This window comes from Mytilus edulis, chromosome 2 (assembly GCF_963676685.1).
Source record: "Mytilus edulis chromosome 2, xbMytEdul2.2, whole genome shotgun sequence".
NCBI lineage: Eukaryota > Metazoa > Mollusca > Bivalvia > Mytilida > Mytilidae > Mytilus > Mytilus edulis.
In genome coordinates this window covers 64995167-65014436 of record NC_092345.1, presented here as the reverse complement: position 1 = coordinate 65014436, position 19270 = coordinate 64995167, and the positions used below count along the sequence as shown (strand labels likewise).

The 19270-nt window shown below is 31.8% G+C and overlaps 1 protein-coding gene across 21 annotated transcripts in view; it reads left to right on the top strand.

Moving 5' to 3' along the window:
- LOC139512691 (far upstream element-binding protein 1-like) overlaps positions 1-18816 on the top strand; it is a 32189-nt gene extending 13373 nt beyond the window's left edge. For 7 of the 21 annotated variants that reach the window (XM_071300541.1, XM_071300537.1, XM_071300540.1 and 4 more), the window contains 10 exons: positions 2678-2725; positions 9999-10052; positions 10592-10694; positions 11305-11402; positions 11965-12169; positions 12623-12786; positions 13102-13241; positions 14769-14953; positions 16467-16641; positions 17082-18816. In XM_071300541.1, the coding sequence (XP_071156642.1) occupies positions 2678-2725; positions 9999-10052; positions 10592-10694; positions 11305-11402; positions 11965-12169; positions 12623-12786; positions 13102-13241; positions 14769-14953; positions 16467-16627 (1158 nt within the window). In that variant the 3' untranslated portion in view covers positions 16628-16641; positions 17082-18816. Of the gene's footprint in view, positions 1-2677; positions 2726-9998; positions 10053-10591; positions 10695-11304; positions 11403-11964; positions 12170-12622; positions 12787-13101; positions 13242-13559; positions 13611-14768; positions 14954-15817; positions 15983-16466; positions 16642-17081 lie in introns of all 21 variants that reach the window. The other 14 variants (XM_071300522.1, XM_071300529.1, XM_071300520.1 and 11 more) reach the window with 3 other exon arrangements.
- Positions 18817-19270: the final 454 nt, after the last annotated feature.

The following is a 19270-nucleotide window of genomic DNA, read 5'->3' as shown; positions in this document are numbered from 1 at the left end:
AGTGAACAAGGTTCAGTTTTGGTGGTCAAGTCCATATCTCAGATACTATAAGCAATAGGGCTAATATATTCGGTGTATGGAAGGACTGTAAGGTGTACATGTCCAACTGGCAGGTGTCATCTGACCTTGACCTCATTTTCATGGTTCAGTGGTTATAGTTAATTTTTTGTGTTTTGGTCTGTTGTTCTCATACTATATGCAATAGGTCTACTATATTTGTTGTATGGAATGATTGTAAGGTGTACATGTCTAGCGGGCAGATGTCATGTGACCTTGACCTCATTTTCATGGTTCAGTGGTCAAAGTTAAGTTTTTGAGTTTTGGTCTTTTTATCTAATACTATATGCCATAGGTCAACTATATTTGGTGTATGGAAATATTGTATGATCTTTATGTCAGTCGCGCAGGTTTTATTTGACCTCATTTTCACGGTTCATTGCACAGTGTTAAGTTTTTGTGTTTTGGTCTATTTTTCTTACACGATAAGTAATAGGTCAACTATATATGTTGTATAGAAGCATTGTTAGCTGTGCATGTCTGCCTGGCTTGATTCATCTGACCTTGACCTCATTTTCAAGGTTCATTGGTCTTTGTTTAGTTATCTTGGTTAATGTTAAGTTTATGGTACAGTTGTTATAAAGCTTAGCTTTATACTTAGGACTATCAACATAATATCAATGATTAGTATAGAAGGCGAGACATTTCAGCGTGTGCACTCTTGTTTCAAATTGGGATTCTTCTCCAGGGGAAAAAGCCTTTATTCTCTGGTAATTTAAAGTCGTATGAAACCTCAAATTAAAAAAAAAATATGCATATGTTTTTTTAAAATTAAATGGATAGTTTTCATTATACAACTTACGTACATATACTTTTTTTTGAGGAAAATTCTTTAATTTGTTTTCATTTAGAAGAAGTTTTCTTATTATTTTTAATTGCTTGCTGCCAGGAGGCAATTCGCCGACATATTTTCCGTATGCATAGTGACCTAAGCGTGACCCTCCTCGTAAAAACCCGGTGATAGCAATATGCATGAATCTGTCAATAAAATAAACGATAACCTGATTGTACATGTTAAACACGTGCTACATACCCATGCTTTTTGTTGATTATTTACTATAAGGTGACAATCGGTAAACTTCGGCTTCAAAACACGGCATTTAATGAGTAGCCATATTTGTTAAATCATAACAGACAGATGGAAAAAAAAATTGACGATTTTACGATATATTTGAGTAAAAAATGATAAAATCGTGCACAGAGGACTATGTTTATGATATATACATGCATTGGTTCAAGAATTGGATGAACATTATTTTTCACCAGTCACTCGTTTCTTATGACTTTAAGGCAAACAATATCAATGTACATTTAGTTATAAAACTTTGTCACATTTAATATATATCAAATCAGTTCTTTATTTCATGCTTTATTGCAGAAACTTTAATCAATAAATCAATTTTTTTGAGACGTTTCGGCCATTGGCTTTGTTGGTTTATTGATACAGTTATATAAAGTATGTTCCCTATTGGAATTTTAAAAACAAGAAACTTATCATTTAAAGGGTGTTAATAATTAGGGCCCCGCCAAAGGCGTGTCGCCCTATAGTGATCAGTCTGTCCGTCCGTCCGTAACACTTTGTGTCCGCTCCATATCTAGAGAACCATTATGATTTCATACTTTATACTTTACATGTTTATTAACCACCACCAGAGGGCGTGTCATGATGTATGTACAACTTCCTAGGTCAAAGGTCAAGGTAAAAAAACTTTCAGTTGACAACCCTGTGTCCTGTGGTGAAGATCGTGTCCGCTCTATATCTTGAGAACCGTTATGATTTCAAAGTTTATACTTGACATGTATATGAACCAACACCAGAGGGTGTGTCATAATTTATAAACGATTGCCTAGGGCAAAGTTCAAGGTCAAAAACTTTGGTTTCAGTTGACAACCCCATGTCCTGTGGTGAAGAGCGTGTCCGCTTTATATCTTGAGAACTGTTATGATTTCAAAGTTTATACTTGACATGTATATGAACCAACACCAGAGGGTGTGTCATAATTTATGAACGACTGCCTAGGGCAAAGTTCAAGGTCAAAAACTTGGTTTCAGTTGACAACCCTGTGTCCTGTGGTGAAGATCGTGTCCGCTCTATATCTTGAGAACCGTTATGATTTCAAAGTTTATACTTGACATGTTTATAAACCAACACCAAAGGGTGTGTCATAATTTATTTACAACTTCCTAGGTCAACGGTCAAGGTCAAAAACTTTGATTTCAGTTGAAAAACCCATGTCCTATGGTAAAGATACAATTTTTTAATGCACATTATTCACAGCGGGGCCCACAGAGATTGCTCCCATCTCAATGATATCTAGTTAGCTCAAAGTGATGAAAATATAAAGATTATTGGTGTAAATTTATGTAAAGTGAACAAACAAACATTTATGATCAGAAAATGTCTAGGAAATGTTGAAATTGATAATTGCGATGGGATTTAGATGACAAGTACCTAGTATGATTCTAATCCTTTCAAAATTTTTGCAGTTGTATATATTTATGTGTCCAAATTTGCACCAACTGTTCAGGGTACTACCTCTGCGGTTGCTTCAGGCTGCGCTCAGCAAAGCATTATATTATTAATTTGTCAATGCTTAAGTGTTCTCTTTTTCATTTGTAGAGAGCAAAAGAAATGGTCATGGATTTATTAGCAGAGAAGGAAATGGAAGTAAGTATATATATTTAAAACAACTAAAAACCTCTTTAAATCATTAGATTCCATAGCAAGTTCAAGATGAACATAATACAGTGTGTTAAGGTCAGATAGATTGTACATATAATATATCATGAAACCCAACACATTTGGTATAAAAAAATAATGCGGGTAATAACTATGGCTGCCACTGATTACTTAGATTATTTTGATTGTTGACAATGCACATAATTAGAGCCCATATGACCATTGATTTGTCAGATGGGTGTCGTCATGTGCTACATTAATGTAAGATATCGCTAACACCATAAGGATGTGTATTCATTCTGTGAATGGGGTTTGATAGTAGACCTTACAACACTTTATCAAAAAACAACTAAAATTAAAGAAGCATATGTATTTAAAGACGATATTTTTTATAAAAAATAAATGCCCCCTTCACCCACACAACCCCCCGAAAACACACATTTATCTAAAGGACCCTAGGTAAGTCAGTTGTGCCTCTAAATTTTCTTAAGAAAAAAAAAAAGATTTAATTTAAGCTTCATCTCCACTTTACAAAGTTGTTTCAATTTAAACACAAAACTTGCATTTGATTATGATGAGATTTTTGTTTTGTTTTCAAGAGTTATACTGTAGTAGAGGTTTTTCTGTGGTCACCAGGTTAAGCAAATATGTTAGTTGAAGTTTTTAGTAAGATGTAGACAATTTCATAATGATGAATTGTTCCCTTATAGAGAATCAATATTTATGTGCATTATACACAAGATTTTTTATTGGTTGGACTCTTTTAGAGAAAATTAACTCCATGGATCATTGATCATATCACAATTTCTTGTGGACTGCAATATTGTAAATTTTTGTCTGAAAAATTTGAGAGCTAATATTCCTGTACCTTTATAAATAGAAATCTACCACTTAAGATAATTGCATCCCATTAATTCAATATTTCTTAATAGTCAAGTTGCACTTCAAACTTAAAAAATCAACAGAAAATGCACATAATTAGAGCCCATGTGACCATTGTTTTGTCTAATGGGTGTCGTCATGTGCTACATTAATGTAAGATATCGCTAACACCATAAGGATGTGTATTCATTCTGTGAATGGGGTTTGATAGTAGACCTTACAACACAATCCAAAAAACAGTTTTAAAACTTGGAAGATGCATATGTACATGTATATTAAGTAGAATTTTTTTTTAATAATAGAAATAAATATCTGACTTATGCCCCCCTTCGATGAGATGCGCTCAGGGTGATTAGTTCTACTTCCTTAAAGGGAAACTTCGCAAAAAAATCAAAAATTGATATTATGTTCATTCTGTATAAAAATGCTCAAATTCATAGATATTAAAGTTTTATTCCGCTAGATAAGCGATCACCATCGATTTAAAATTTAGAGTATCAATTCTCTGCGATCCGCCATTTTGTCTTCTTTCCCGATTAATAAAAACGATATGTCTATAAACCACAAAGAAACAAAACTACAGTAACCGATGTAGTCGTAATTGCGTGTCGATATCTTGTCAATCGTACGGTTGTTTTATCCGACTAACTAACTTGATACGAAAAATATTCTTACTTTTTTTAAATTACCATGGTCTGTTGTTTTTAAACTGTTGATATTGGAATTAGGTGAAAAGTCAAAGTTGAAATCATAAATAAGTGTTCCGTGAAAATTGTTTTCGAAAATCTAATTTGTTCATAATTCTTTAAAGTAATAAACAAATATATTTTGATCTTCCCTCATCTGATCACCAGCATGGCTAAAGGTATTACTTCCAAAGGTATTGTGAGGGGTGTGAGGTGACACGTCCAGGTATTCAAGCGATTTCCTGTCGGGCTTGCAAGTTCATGCATCGTTTCACTTCTGCAGGTATTGATCAGTGTACACGGCTGATAACTTATAACTTATAACTTTCCATTTTGAACTATCAGATGAATAATATACAACTCTGTCTTACTTGTCACAAGGACGTATATTAGTTATACGTCCTTGCTTGTCATTACTAAACTCATACGCTTGTTTATAAATAACATTTCTGGTGTAAAGAATATAATTCATAAACATATAAATAATACCCAAAAAATAAGATTTGATGAAATTAAAATCTATTTAAATATTTTTTCCAAGGGTGAATTTAGGAAAATGTAATATATAGTCATTGTCAATAGTGAAGGACAGATTGGAACAGACCAGAAATATTGATTTAAAAAAATGTACGCACTTGCAGTTGCCGACGATTCGTTTATACGACTGGATAGAAAGTTACGGAACTATAGCGCAATTTAAGATATATACATGTATACATTGAACATAAGAAAAAAACATATATTTTGAATAAATAGGGGTAAAAGTGTTGTAAATAGACTAGTCCACGTATGCCAACAGTATGTAATCATCGAATGTCGATAAACTATTGTATACCAGAAGAAGAAGAGAACCAATTTGATTTAAATACAGGTCGATGTATAACTTTTGCTTTGGTTCATTGAAGCTGTGGACCTAGTAAAATCACAGATTTATATTTCAATAAGATTGTTCTCGAACAAAGGAAGTAATTCGTCATCACAATTGTTATATATGCCACTGGACGAACACTAATTATCCCCAGGGAATGTGAATATTTTGCTGGGAAACTTTTGAGTATCAAAGTTTCAAATTAATTTCGGGATTTATTTTCTTTCTTGGTATTCAATAACAGAAAAAAGAATAAATTACTTGTTCGCTAAATAGGGGTATTCTTGTCAGATAAAAGACTTTTAGTTATATTTAAAAAATAGGGAAATATGACATTAAATTGGTTCTGTCTTTTTTTTAAACATCGTTAAAAAGATGTGTGTCTAAGGTGAACGCCACAAGAACCCTGTAATACTAGTACGAGAGTATAGCATGTAAACATTCCTTCTCAATAATATGGTTGTATTGGAAATCTTTTCATACAGATTGACAACTCATTGTCCGATATGCATGTAATATTTGCCACATGACGCCCATAGTTCTTTCTACCATCATCATCTTATTCTGTGATATTGCTGTAAACATCGATGGTTCAGACCCAAACAAAATGGGAGTAATGGACCTTCAGAGCTTCACCGTGTTATACACTTGTGAAATATATAGACGAAATTTCTGTATTGAAATGAATCTACATCTCACAAACAGGATTTTCAAATAACGATTGTGAGCAATCACCTTACAAACCAATATAAACGTATGGCAAGATATAACCATGAAGGAATTTAGTTTTTGTCAGACGCAAGAACTCATCACTATAGATATCATAAACGTATACGTATATATATGCATACAGTTTCAAATATTAAGAACAAGCGGTCGATGTCGATAGTCTGTTTTCTAACTGTTCAGAGTTAGACATGTCACTTGTTCATTCTTGGAAGCCTTCATATTCCCCGTCTAACGATGGGAACTCTTTCTGATTGTGTTGACTATAAATGCTTGTTTGGTAATTCTGTCGTTTATCTGTACAAGCGGTTGCATTTCCTCTCCTTTCCCAACAAACAAACGAACGAAACGCCACTAGTCTGATTTCTCTGGAGCTCATCCTCAATGGCTCTTATACGTCAGGAAACTTACATGTATACTAATAATGATTGTATCAAGAACAACGATGTATGGACGAACTATTATAAATTCGTCAATATCAGTTATGCATGACTAAAATATAACTTTTATTACAACTACTGTATTACTTATTTGGATTAATGACGGCTATCATGTTCAACATTGCACAAATATTATCATAGAATTTTAAAAAAAATCCTCAAAAATCCTCAAAAGAAATAATGCCTTAGCTTAGATAATTGATATTCTTTTCACAAAAAGTTCGTGTAAATGATTGTCAAATGAATTTAATTATGTAAGAATAAAATGTTAAAAAGAAACTAAAAAAAAATCATGCATGTTGTATGTTGTATTTTTTTGTCAATTAAAAACTTTAAAATTGCAATAGTTTTATTAGCATTTAAACACAGCCAGATTTGAATACAAGTTAAGAAATTCCGGTAAAGTCAATGATATCAAACAGATGTACAATGGTATATCAAATTGGGTAATATTGCATTTAGTTTTTATAAAAGATAAAAACTACTATTTTTTGCTTCATATTTGAATCTTTACGCCAATTGCCGCTAAGAAAGTAATCAAAAATTGTTTCCTTTTATTTTTATACACTTTCGGAATTACGAATCTGAATTTTATTTTCAATTAATTTACACAATTTAATTATTGTATCTTTATTCTCATCGTGTATTAAATCTTAGTGTATTAACATCGTGACAGCATACTCTTTCTAATCCTTTCTGTTTATCCTTTCCAAATAACAACATTTATACCTGTGTACCCTTGAACTCACACCTGCGGCTAAATAGCTACAAGGTAAACGAATTGACCTCAAGCCGAGAAATATACAGTGACCTTTACAAAATAATATACACACTCTGCTCACACATTAGTTGCATTGAAATGATTATCAAAACAATAACGGTAATATTTTCAGTTCAATATCAGTAAAAATGTTCAATAAATATTTTATGAAAAAAATCTCAACAATAATTAATTAAATTTATTCAAAAACATTTACTAGAGATAATTTTATAGGAGTTTAATTCAATCAATACAAAACGGTATATGCATATTCATTTTCGTTCATTCTTATATTGTGGTTCATAACTTCGACCATTCGTCAGCTGTGCGCTTTTAATTACATATATTGTCGATAAGCTATAAGAGTTAAACAGATTTTATTTTTTCCCAGAATTCAATAAATCGGGCTAATACGTCACGACCCACTCGAGAATTCAACCAAAAAAGTTACAAATACTTGATTTTCTCCGTTATTAGAAGGAATATAAATTTAAAACTTTGCAAATGTGTTTTTTATGTTAAGATGAACATAATTAGATGATAAGTAAAAAATCACGGAATTTCCCTTTAAAGATAAACTTTTTGGGATCCTCATTGGAAAATTTTATAACCCAGGAAAAAAAGAAAGTCCACAAAATAAATTTAAGTATTATAGTTGAGTACAGTCTGTAACCATACTTGTAAAAGTAATTCGAAGAAGAATCAAACTTTTTTATTTGAAATATTTACTCAAATACAAAATGTTTTTTAGTCATTATTTATTGAGAATTGCATAAGAAGCTTTAAACCCTGGAATTATTTTAAAAAAAATCCTGCTTATATATTCTGGAGTATTTTAAAAGTAAAGAGCCAAAACTACCAAGATACTGCAAATGATTTGAATATGCATTTGCAGAAAATGCACATAATTAGAGCCCATGTGACCATTGTTTTGTCAAATGGGTGTCGTCATGTGCTACATCAATGTAAGATATCGCTAACACCATAAGGATGTGTATTCATTCTATGAGTGGGGTTTGATAGTAGACCTTACAACAACCATAACACTTGTCATTAACTCTTATTGAAAAATTAAAATTAATAGGCAATACTTATGATCAGCTATGATGGGTTAATTTTTGAAGGTCTTAAATGGCAATTCAACACTTGTATTCCATGCTCTCGTGCTTTTTATGCTCCATTTATGGGCATTATGTTTTCTGGTCTATGCGTCCGTCTGTCCCGCATCAGGTTAAAGTTTTTGATGAAGTCTAAAGTTCAATTAACTTTAAACTTAGTACATATGTTTCTTATGATATGATCTTTCTGATTTCAATGCCAAATGAGAGATTTTTTCCCATTTTCACAGTCAACTGAACATAGAAAATGATAGTGCGGATGGCGCATTCGTGTACTATGGACACTTTCTTGTTTCACTCTAGAATGATTCAAACAAGTCTTGCAGGAAATTTCCAGGGAACAGGATTTTTGACTAAATTAATTTAAGTAGTATTCCAGTTATTGTTTGAGGATTGTACAGGAGGTTATTGGCTAGCTCAGTGTATCCTAAACTGTCTGACCAACAAAATGTCAGACAAACCCGATTACAGTTTTGCAGAGACTGCTAGCTCTAATTTCTTCTGTGCTATAATTTATGAATATTTTCAATGATGCTTTTCAAACCTCACTATGTTGTTGCAATTGACAAAATGGAGGTCAAGTTTAATACTTATTTTCAATGTTGTTCAGGGGTAAATTATGGTCCTTGATTGACTTGAAAGTGGCATTTCTGTTGTTTCTGTACAACAAGCTAACTGTTTTAACCAATTCTTTAAGCTTCTATTATTTTGTCATTGATGAAAAAAGGAAATGGAGGTGCAGTACAAATAGACAGTTTTCAGTGTAAAAAAAATATTTTAGTTGACAGATTAAAAACTGTTCAAGTCGCCGTCTGTGATGATAACATTAGTTTCTTAAATATTGAATCAACTGATAACAACAGTTATAATGAAAGCCAAATGCACATAATTAGAGCCCATGTGACCATTGTTCTGTCAAATGGGTGTCGTCATGTGCTACATTAATGTAAGATATCGCTAACACCATAAGGATGTGTATTCATTCTGTGAATGGGGTTTGATAGTAGACCTTACAACAATTAAACACTGGCCATAAAACTATTTGGAAAAATTAAAATAAACGGGCAATACTTATGATCAGTTTTGAAGGTCTATGATTGTAAGTCATTTTGAAGGTTTATAATTGTAAGTCATCACTTTTATGCCAATCTCTGGTGTTAGTTTTTATCTAGAATGGTTTCAATCAACAGTCATACAGAACATTTTCAAACTGTAAGATTTTTAACTAAATTCATTATTTAAGTAATTGTTTGAGGAGTGTACAGGAGGCTGGTGACAAGCTTCAATTGGTTCAGTGCTATAACTAATAAATGTTTTCAATCATGCTTTTAAAACCTCACCATTGAGTTGTCTTCATTGCTTTTACAAGGACTCTAATAAGAGATTAATATCTTTAGTCTGTGATGTTTACTTAAGTTGACTAATTGAATCAACTGATAAATATTGAAGCAAAATGCACATAATTAGAGCCCATGTGACCATTGTTTTGTCAAATGGGTGTCGTCATGTGCTACATCAATGTAAGATATCGCTAACACCATAAGGATGTGTATTCATTCTGTGAATGGGGTTTGATAGTAGACCTTACAACACTTGTTTCAAATATGATTATATCTACATTAAATTTTTACTACAGTATTATTTTAGTATGAAGGTTAGCATTGCCTAGTCTAACAAAAGTAGATCCCCCAATGGGGTTTTAAAAAATAGTTACATTAAATAACTTACTTGCATGTATATATTTGATGTGTATGACCCTTATTGATTACATCTATTTTTAGTCTATGGGAGGTGGATATGGCAACTTTGGTGGTCAGAATTCCAGCGGGTCAGAGGTAAGTTTTATTCTCCATTTTGATAGTAGACAAGTTTATTAATAAAAAAAAATGCTGTAATCTTTTACCCAGCTTGCAATTCATATTCAGAGAAAAAAAGGTCTTGATCTTCAGATAAAGTTAAACATGTGAAAGAAAGCAGAAAAAAACTGAAACAACAGTTCTGGACACATCTAATTGAACACTGGGTATCAAAAGTTAGTTGAAGAATGAAATAATTGTATCCAAAATAAATCTGGACTAGTTCATAAACCACACACTAAAGATATATACCAGCCAGTCTTTTGAAATGTAATCTTAAGATTGCTACAAATCATATGTCATTGAGACTTGATATTAGATAAAAAAAAAATTGTGTTCGAAGTTAATTTGAACCAGTCCTGAAGTTTAAACTTGTAAGAAAATACCCTTGAATAGCTGTTGGTCCTCCGAAACATGTGCAAGGAAGGAATGATATATTTTATGAATTAGTAGACATGTAGATAACTTAAAATAATTCACTTCTTAAGGATATAAATATGTGATTTTTTTCTATGTAGATTCAAGTTCCAAGAAGTGCAGTAGGAATTGTTATTGGAAAGAATGGAGATATGATCAAGAAAATCCAATCAGAGACTGGTGCTAAGGTTCAGTTTAAACCAGGTTTGTAGAAATTAAGAGGTGAACATGTAGATATAATGCAGAAAGAGAATCTAATCTGAGACTTTTATTTTGCTATGATTCAGAAACAGGCATGGCAGAATAAGAAATGTTTAGCAAGGATGATTTGATTTGGAAATATGATACCGAGTTAACCAATTTTATTTGACTGAAGTGAAGTGTTTGAAACCTGCCCATATTTTAGGATAAATAGAAATATGATTTTAAGAAAAAATTAAGAAAAAAAGAAATGTTTACCTTTTGTTCATCTGCATTTAATTTAGATTAAGAATTTCAAAGTAACTATCAATCATCTTATTTTCCTTACATGATTTATGATAGAAATAAATGGTTCAAATAATATTTTGAAGGTTGTACATGTGCAGTCGTGTTTCCCTTCTATTATAGTCAATGATCAACACACCGTTTTGCACATTTTTGCGTGTAATCTTGTTACAAAGATGCACATTTTATCAGAATGTGTAAAATGTTTCCCAAATTTTCAGTATCCATCGATGAACTTTTAAAATAACTGAAGTTTCTGTTGAATACAATTTAGTTATAATATAAAGTAGCAATTGATAATCAGATAAAAAAAAATGAATGTTTGTAGATGATGGTAGAACTGATAACCGAGTATGTACTATCAGTGGTGCATCAGATAAAGTACAAGCTGCTATCCAGATGATTCAGAGGTTGTTACCAGACGAGGTCAGTATCTCCATTATAGAAAATATATGTATAAGCTAGCTCAAGTACTTTGGCAGTTGGTAATTAACAAGAATCATAAATTTATCTTGGCATCCATCTTATTTGCTTACTATAACAATGACATAAAATGTTTACCAAATAAAATATATGCACCCCTTGTAGTTCAGAACAGGTTAAAAGTAACCAGTCAAGTATTTGACTTTCAAAATTTATAAGCCTCAACTCCTTAGACCGACACTAACGCATTGAACCAGGAAATCTGGCAATCAGCTGAATTACTTGTTTCCATGTTACAAGAATTATTAAAATAATCTGACAAACATCAATCTGAAAGTCACAATCTCTTTTCAACAATAGCAGGATACAATAAGACAATACAATTACATATACATACCATACAGATATTGCTGAAGTTTAATTTATACATCTATAAGCTAAAATGATGCCAGGATTAATAGAATTCATGCATACTTGTGTTTTTTTTTTTCAATTTTAATATGATATTCAAGAAGTGTTTTTACAGATCTTATGGCATGTGTTTAATTTCTTGTCTCTCTTTTAGGATGGTGATTTCCCATTTCAAGGTGGAATGGGTAGAGGCTTTGGTCGTGGAAGAGGGGGACCTGGAGGAGGAAGAGGTGGATTTGGGCCAGGTGGTGGCCGTGGAGGAGGAAGAGGAGGTGGTGGCGGCGGAGGCATGGGAGGTTTTAATGATGAAAACTTCTTCCCTGTGCCAGCTGACAAATGTGGCTTGGTTATTGGAAAAGGTAGGACTTCTTGATACATTTGCTTAATTTTATAAAACATGCAACGTCATTATTTCAATGGTACATAAAAAATTCTCTCTTTCCTTTTATTTCTTAATTGAAAACTTTTCAGCAAGTTAAGAAAAATGTGATTTTAGGTCAATATGAAATAAATAACTTGAAATTACAAATGATTTCAGCTAAATCTTTCAATATTATTGATAAAGAAATTTAATGTCAAATGGAATTTTAATCAGTAGTCATGTTTGAACAAACCAATTGATGAAAAAAAAACTAAGAAAAATTGTTAATCTAGGTAGTTATCATGTGATTTACACCCGAGAAGTTTTAAATGGTCAAGATGAAAGGTATATAGGAGCAACTGGCCTTCATGATTCCTATAGGTCCCATCATTTCTGATAGTAAATTTGTGTTTTAAAAACTATTACTGATTGACATATATTATATTATTAGGTGGAGAAACAATCAGACAGATCAATCAACAGTCGGGGGCCCACGTTGAATTGCAGAGAAACCCAGGTCCAAATCCTAATGAGAAGGTGTTTGTTGTCCGTGGTAACCCACAACAAGTTCAACAAGCTGTTCAAATGATAGCAGAGAAAGCTGGAGTTCCAGTGGTATGTTCTATTGTTAAAATTTCATAACTTGACTATTTTTCTTCTGCAAAAATAGAAGTGTCAGTGTAATAACTTTTATAGTTCTAAAAATTCTAAAAATATTATTATTTTGAATATATTAAGTCTGATATATATTGATTCTGAATTAATGAGAAAAATCTTGCCGAGACCACAGTATATAGAAGACTGATCTTGATTCTGAATTTGTGACAAAATATTTCCGAGACTGATAACCATAGTATATTTAAATGTTAGTACTGTTTAAATTAATTTATTTCTGAACTAGCAAGTGAGTAAAGTATTTGTTTGTTACAGGGTGGTGGTCCTGGAGGACCTGGTCCAGGTGGTCCACATGGTGGTATGGGTGGACCCGGTGGTCCTGGAGGGTATGGAGATCAGTTTGGTGGCAATGGTGGTCCAAGTCCAGGAGATCAAGGCCAGTTTGGCGGTCCTGGGTAAGCATGCCATTAAGTTTGGTTTCTGTAATGATATTTGTACATTTATTTCTGCCGCATGAGCTTGAACCAAAGTTTTGTGATAACATTATATTTGCTTCAATTTACAAAATTATATTGAAACGAATAATAGAAATCTTTTTGGAATTTTCATTTATTTTGGACAGTCATGATATTGTCAAATTTTAATCGAAGAATTCTGTTTTAAGAATTCCTAGACTTTTAGAATTAAAAAAATGTAAGGTCAAAATAATGCAAACCTCCAAAATGATTTTTTCTTGGCATTACTGAAACATAATTTTGTGGAATTTTTGCCAGGCCAAATGATGGAGGAAATAGTCCTTATGGTGACCATTATGGTCAGTCAGGGTAAGTCCTTGTTCAGTTGATCACGTTTTTTTATTCTTTAGATATGTTTTGACTAACACATTGTAACTTTACATAGATTAAATTGCAACTTGAAGAATTGGTCTTCAAAACTCGCATTATAAAATATGTATGGGTAAAAAAGGAACACGAATATAGCTGAAGTGTTACACTGAACCTTTTAATTTTTATAGCTTTTTACTAACCTTTGCTTGAAAAAGTCCTGATAGGATTAGTCTCATGTGAAGAAAAAAAAAGAAAGAATTTCTTCCATTTCTTGTTATAAGCTCAATAATTGTTTTTAGAAAGTGAAAGTGTTGAAAAGCTTTGATATAGTGTCGATTTAATGGTTTGAAATTAAGGTCAAGTTGTGACAAATTGATATTACACTTATTTGTTAGAAATGTAACACACAGGTCTCTTGAAAATTATCAATGGATATTGATGTTAAAAATAATTTCATAATAATTAAGTTAACACATGATACCAGTTCTGTGATTTTCAATACATATGAGATGTGTGGAGGAATATTTGAGTTTGGAATTTTATCAACTAATTTCTCTAAGTTATAGCTCAATTTTGAATAGGAAATAACTGGTATTTTGTTTTGAATCAGTAGTAAATATTAATGAGATGAACACACTTACAATCGCTTTTGTGTTTAATCACTACATTTGAAGTGTCTACCTTGGTTCTGTAGAATAGTGCTATAAAAAATATAACTAAATATGGAAACAAGATATTGAATTTTATTTTATTGGTAGCCTGCTTTATAACTAGAACAAACACTACCTTGTTGAGAATTTTTTGTGAAAACACTATATAGATTACAAGGATTTTATGATGAAGTCCAAATCACTCTTTCATTCTATACAATTTTTATTTGATGATAACCCATTCTTTGAAACTAGTAATCAAAGTGCTGCTTAAACATACTTGACCACCTTGTTAAATTAGTATGTACTTCATAAAACCTTGGATGGTCTTTGCAACATGACTGCATGAACTTTTCAATTCATTACAAAAAGTTAATTATTACCGAAAAATATAAACAATCAAAACCATATACATTTTGTGGTGATTTTTGTAAAATTCTTTGACAGATTATCAGGGTTCAATTTTTTCAGATGTTAAAATTTAATTACATTTTTCTTTTAACAGTGGTCAACCCCCTCAACAGTATGGTGGACCTCAGGGTGGCCAAGGAGGCTGGGGAGGAGGCGGTGGTGGTGGTGGCGGCGGAGGAGGAGGAGGATGGGGTGGTGGTGGTAACAGTTATGGAGGACCCCAGGGTGGTCCTGGATATCAACAGCCTCAACCTCAACCATCTGGAGATCCAAATCAGAGTGAGTAAATAGGAACTACTGAAAATAAGTATGAAACTAGGTAGAATTTAGGATGACTTGTAATTCCAATGCTGTTGTAGGTTTGAGATATAACAACAAGTATGATAGGAAATGTCTATTCCCTTTAAATAACATTGATTTTAGTCTGAACTTGTTAGGGTTGAGAAGTAATCATTACTGAACATGAACATCAATGTACCAAATGTCATGGCAAACGACCTTATCCCAATGTTAAACTTGATTTAAAATTTGCAATTTAGGGAGGGGGGGGTAATGAAAATTGTTCGTTTTACTTCCTGGTCTGTTTTGTCCCTTGGTCGATCCCATGTCGGGTCAGGTTATAGTTTTGGTTTCAAATAGTTAACCATCAAATTTTGGTGGCATCAGCTTGTTAACTACGTATACATGTTTATTATGGTGTGAACTTTCTAAGATATATGCCAAATTAAGGACATGAAAATTCACAATTAAGTCTAAATCAAATCCCAAAGGTGTGAAGAAAAGTCTTGTTCCTTTTCTGGATGTCTTGGTCATGATTCAGAATTAATATACCTTAATTTCACATTAAAAAAAAGTATTATGTTTGAGAAAGAATTATAGCTGTGTTAACACATTCTGTACATTATTGCTAATTACATTTAAGTACTAGTACATTATAAGCCAAAAGAATCAATCTAAAAATTTTGATGGGGGGAAATACAACAAATAATGGTTCAAGAAATTAAAAACACTTCAGAATTAATAAGCCTTTTTTGAAATTTTGTTTATTTGCTTGAGCTTTAATTTACTAGTAGTTGTACTTATGACCTTGACCAATCAGAAGAGGAAATTGCATTGCTTTAAAATAAATAATATATGTAACAGGTAAACAGGCTCAAGATAACGCTGCAGCATGGGCTGCTTACTATGCCCAGTTCTACAACCAGACTCCCTATGCTCAGTATGGTGGACAACAGTTTCCTGCAGGACAACAACCCCAGCAGCAGCAACCTGTTCAACAGCCACAGCAGCCAGCTTCTCAACAACCTTGTTAGTGGAACCTCACTTTCAATAATTATCTTTATGTTGTAAAAATTTAAAAATGAATAGACTGATTTTTTTTTTCTCTCTCGCTATGATTGATTGAACCACAAATACAGTAGGAATCACTTTCTAGAACGCTAGTTTTTTTAGAACAATTTTATTTATATGTTGTAGCATTGATTTCGGGGTTGATTCTATTTGGCTTTACTGGGGATTTTTGCTATTGTTGCTTCTGATTTTATCGTTATAATTTCTAGATTAAACATGTTGATTGGCACCAGCCATTTCTTCATTTTATTTTCATGAGTAAAATCATTTCTAATCATTTGGCATGCAACATTACTAAGTTTGTGTAATTAAGATAGGATATCGGGTAGATTAATTTAAAACCAACTAGAAAATTCCCCAAAATATACCCTCAATTGTCTCAAAACTTTGAGAGATAATCAGTTGGTTCAAAAATACTTGAATGTAATGTTTTTTCTTCCAGCGGCCATCAACCCACAAACTGGGCAGCCAGATTACAGTCAAGCATGGGCAGAGTATTACAGACAACAAGGAATGTTTACACAGGCACAGATGGTCTTACAACAAGCTGCAGCCTTACAGGCAGGGGCAGGTGGTCACCAGCCTACACAGCCTCCTCAGTAAATTACTAGTAACAGGTACAATACTACTTTTATTATTAGATATAAAAAATATTTGTTTTTTCCACTTGATTATTAGATCTAAAAAATATTTGTCTTTTATTTATTGTTTTATTTATTCTTTCCACAGTAAATGGAGTATTATGTAATTGATGTCTACGATCAAAGGCTCTACATTATGTCATCTGTTGCTTTTATAATAAGTTGAAAGTGTTGTGATTGGATTGAGAAACAATTTATATAAAAGTATAGAACATATCAATTATTTGTAACCAAAAGCATCTGAATCTGAAGATGAATTTATACAGGAGGGTTCCAAACAATGTCAAGTAGAGATGTTTACACTTGAACAACTCATTGATTAATTTACAAAATTTAGCATGAATATAATGGAGAGAAAAAAAAATCAAGATGAAGAGAACTGTTAATAGTAAATGATTCATTTTCTTTCATTTTAGGAATCGAATGGCAATATTTTGGTCGAGACTTTTATATAAGACTGTTGTGAAAGAATCATCATATTTAACATCCACACAGAAGACATAGGCTACTATTGAAAAGTGCTCATCTTGACAATGAACTTTTAACTAAGACTTTTGCATTGGGGTATTCTTTAATTTGTTAAAATTGTAAGTGCATTTTTCTATATAAAGTTGTTTTCTTATTGATAAAAGTATATGTTTATTGCCATTTCATGTTGCAAATTGTGATTCATTATTTTATGTAAAGAAGAGTATTTTATTATCATTGATGATCATTTTATCTTGATGCCCTTGTATTGTATATGATATAAAACATTTCTGTACTTCAGTGCCAAATTTGCATGAATTTAGGATACCCCAAAGCAAGTCTCTCTTTTTTTCATTGTCAGGGATTATTTTTTTTTGTCTGTCATAAAATATAGTTGTAGGACATAGTTTGTTTTATACTTTTTAGACAATACATTCCAAATGGTAAATGCTTATTTTTTTGTTTCTTGAAAATATTGCAATTTATTCACTGTTATTTATATTATGTATTCTTGAAAATTATTTTGCATTGCAATCAAAACTCTTAATATTGATCGTGAAAGACTTATTCTTTTTATTTTGTGTTAGTTGTAGTTTTTCAGAGAAAGACACTTGTTTAATTTTAATGAAAATAATGTGCATTGAATTTATTGCTGTTAAAAGATTTCATATTGATATCATGTTTTACTTGAAATGTTAAAAGTATTTTAAAGAAGATAATAATGCCTTTTGAAATGATAGAGATATATAATTTCATTATTTTGTTGAAATGACTTTTTGAATTGTTTTTTTACATAATGAATTTGCATTGCATATGATATAAATGAAAACTTTTTCGTATTGATATATTTTCCATTGCATATTGGTCGTAATGATTATTTTAGTTTCACTTGAACAATGAATTTTTAAACATTTGAAATATTGATATTTTTTTGCCATGTCTTATTGAAATACAAAATGTATGTTTCTAGTATTATTATAATATGATGCATTGAAAAAACATGTCCAGGAGAGGTAACCTCCCTTTAACTAAGTGAGATTACCTCTCTTTCTTTGCTTAAAATGATGATTATATCCAACTATATTATTAATGTCTGTTAAATTGATGATGATGATACCCATGTGTTGATGATGAGACTTCTATTATGCATTGCGTTGTTCATTTATATTGAGATCGTCGATTCTTGTTGCCATAGAAGCTGGTCCCCCAAAGCCTCCTGCCCATTGGTCATCGTTGTAAATAGTGTGTTGTATATCCCATACTTATTCAGGTTTTCCTTTATTGGACCTAGCGCCAAGATATTGTTTATGTATGAGCTGTTGGTGTTAAATAATTATTAGTATATTCTATCTAGGTGATTTGACCATTAATCTTTACATAGTTCTTAGCCATTTTTTCTTGATATTTGCTTGGTATATGTTGTTTTTAATTTGTAATTGGTATTCACAGATACACACAATCATCCATGTTACCTTAACTGATTGATCACATTGAATGTCTTTTTTATATAGAGTAATGATAAAAGCATTTTAATAAATAACTATGTAAACCCAGTGATAACTATCTCACATGTATTTCTTTTGTGCTGTGTATATGTATACTTTTTTACCCTCAGAGGGTTTCATATGTCTACCTGAGAATAGGTATGGTTATGTGACAAAAATAAATATGTTTTAAAATGAACTTGCTTTTATATGATTGCTATGATTTGCCTCTATTTATGTAGATTGGGACAGGAATTGGCATTGACAGAGGCTGTAATGGAGAGAGAAAAAAGGCTGCAAATCGATACTAGTCCTGACCAAAAATGGCCTTTGTTTGGAGAAAATTATGGACATAAAAATATTTATGCATGAAATTGAATATCTATGGCATATTTGTTACTTGCTTAAAATTCATTGAAAATTTTTGTGAATGATTGTTGAATGATGCCTTTTTCAGACTGTTTTGTGCCATATTTTGCAATCTCGTTTATTAATTGACATTCTTATGAAATTTGATATTTGCATTGACAAAACTGTATGTTGCTATTAATATGACAAAATCATCACTGCCATAATTTTATATATGACATATGCCACTTTTAGACCAATTTTAAATGCCTTTTTATATGCTCATTTCTGATTGATATCTTGCA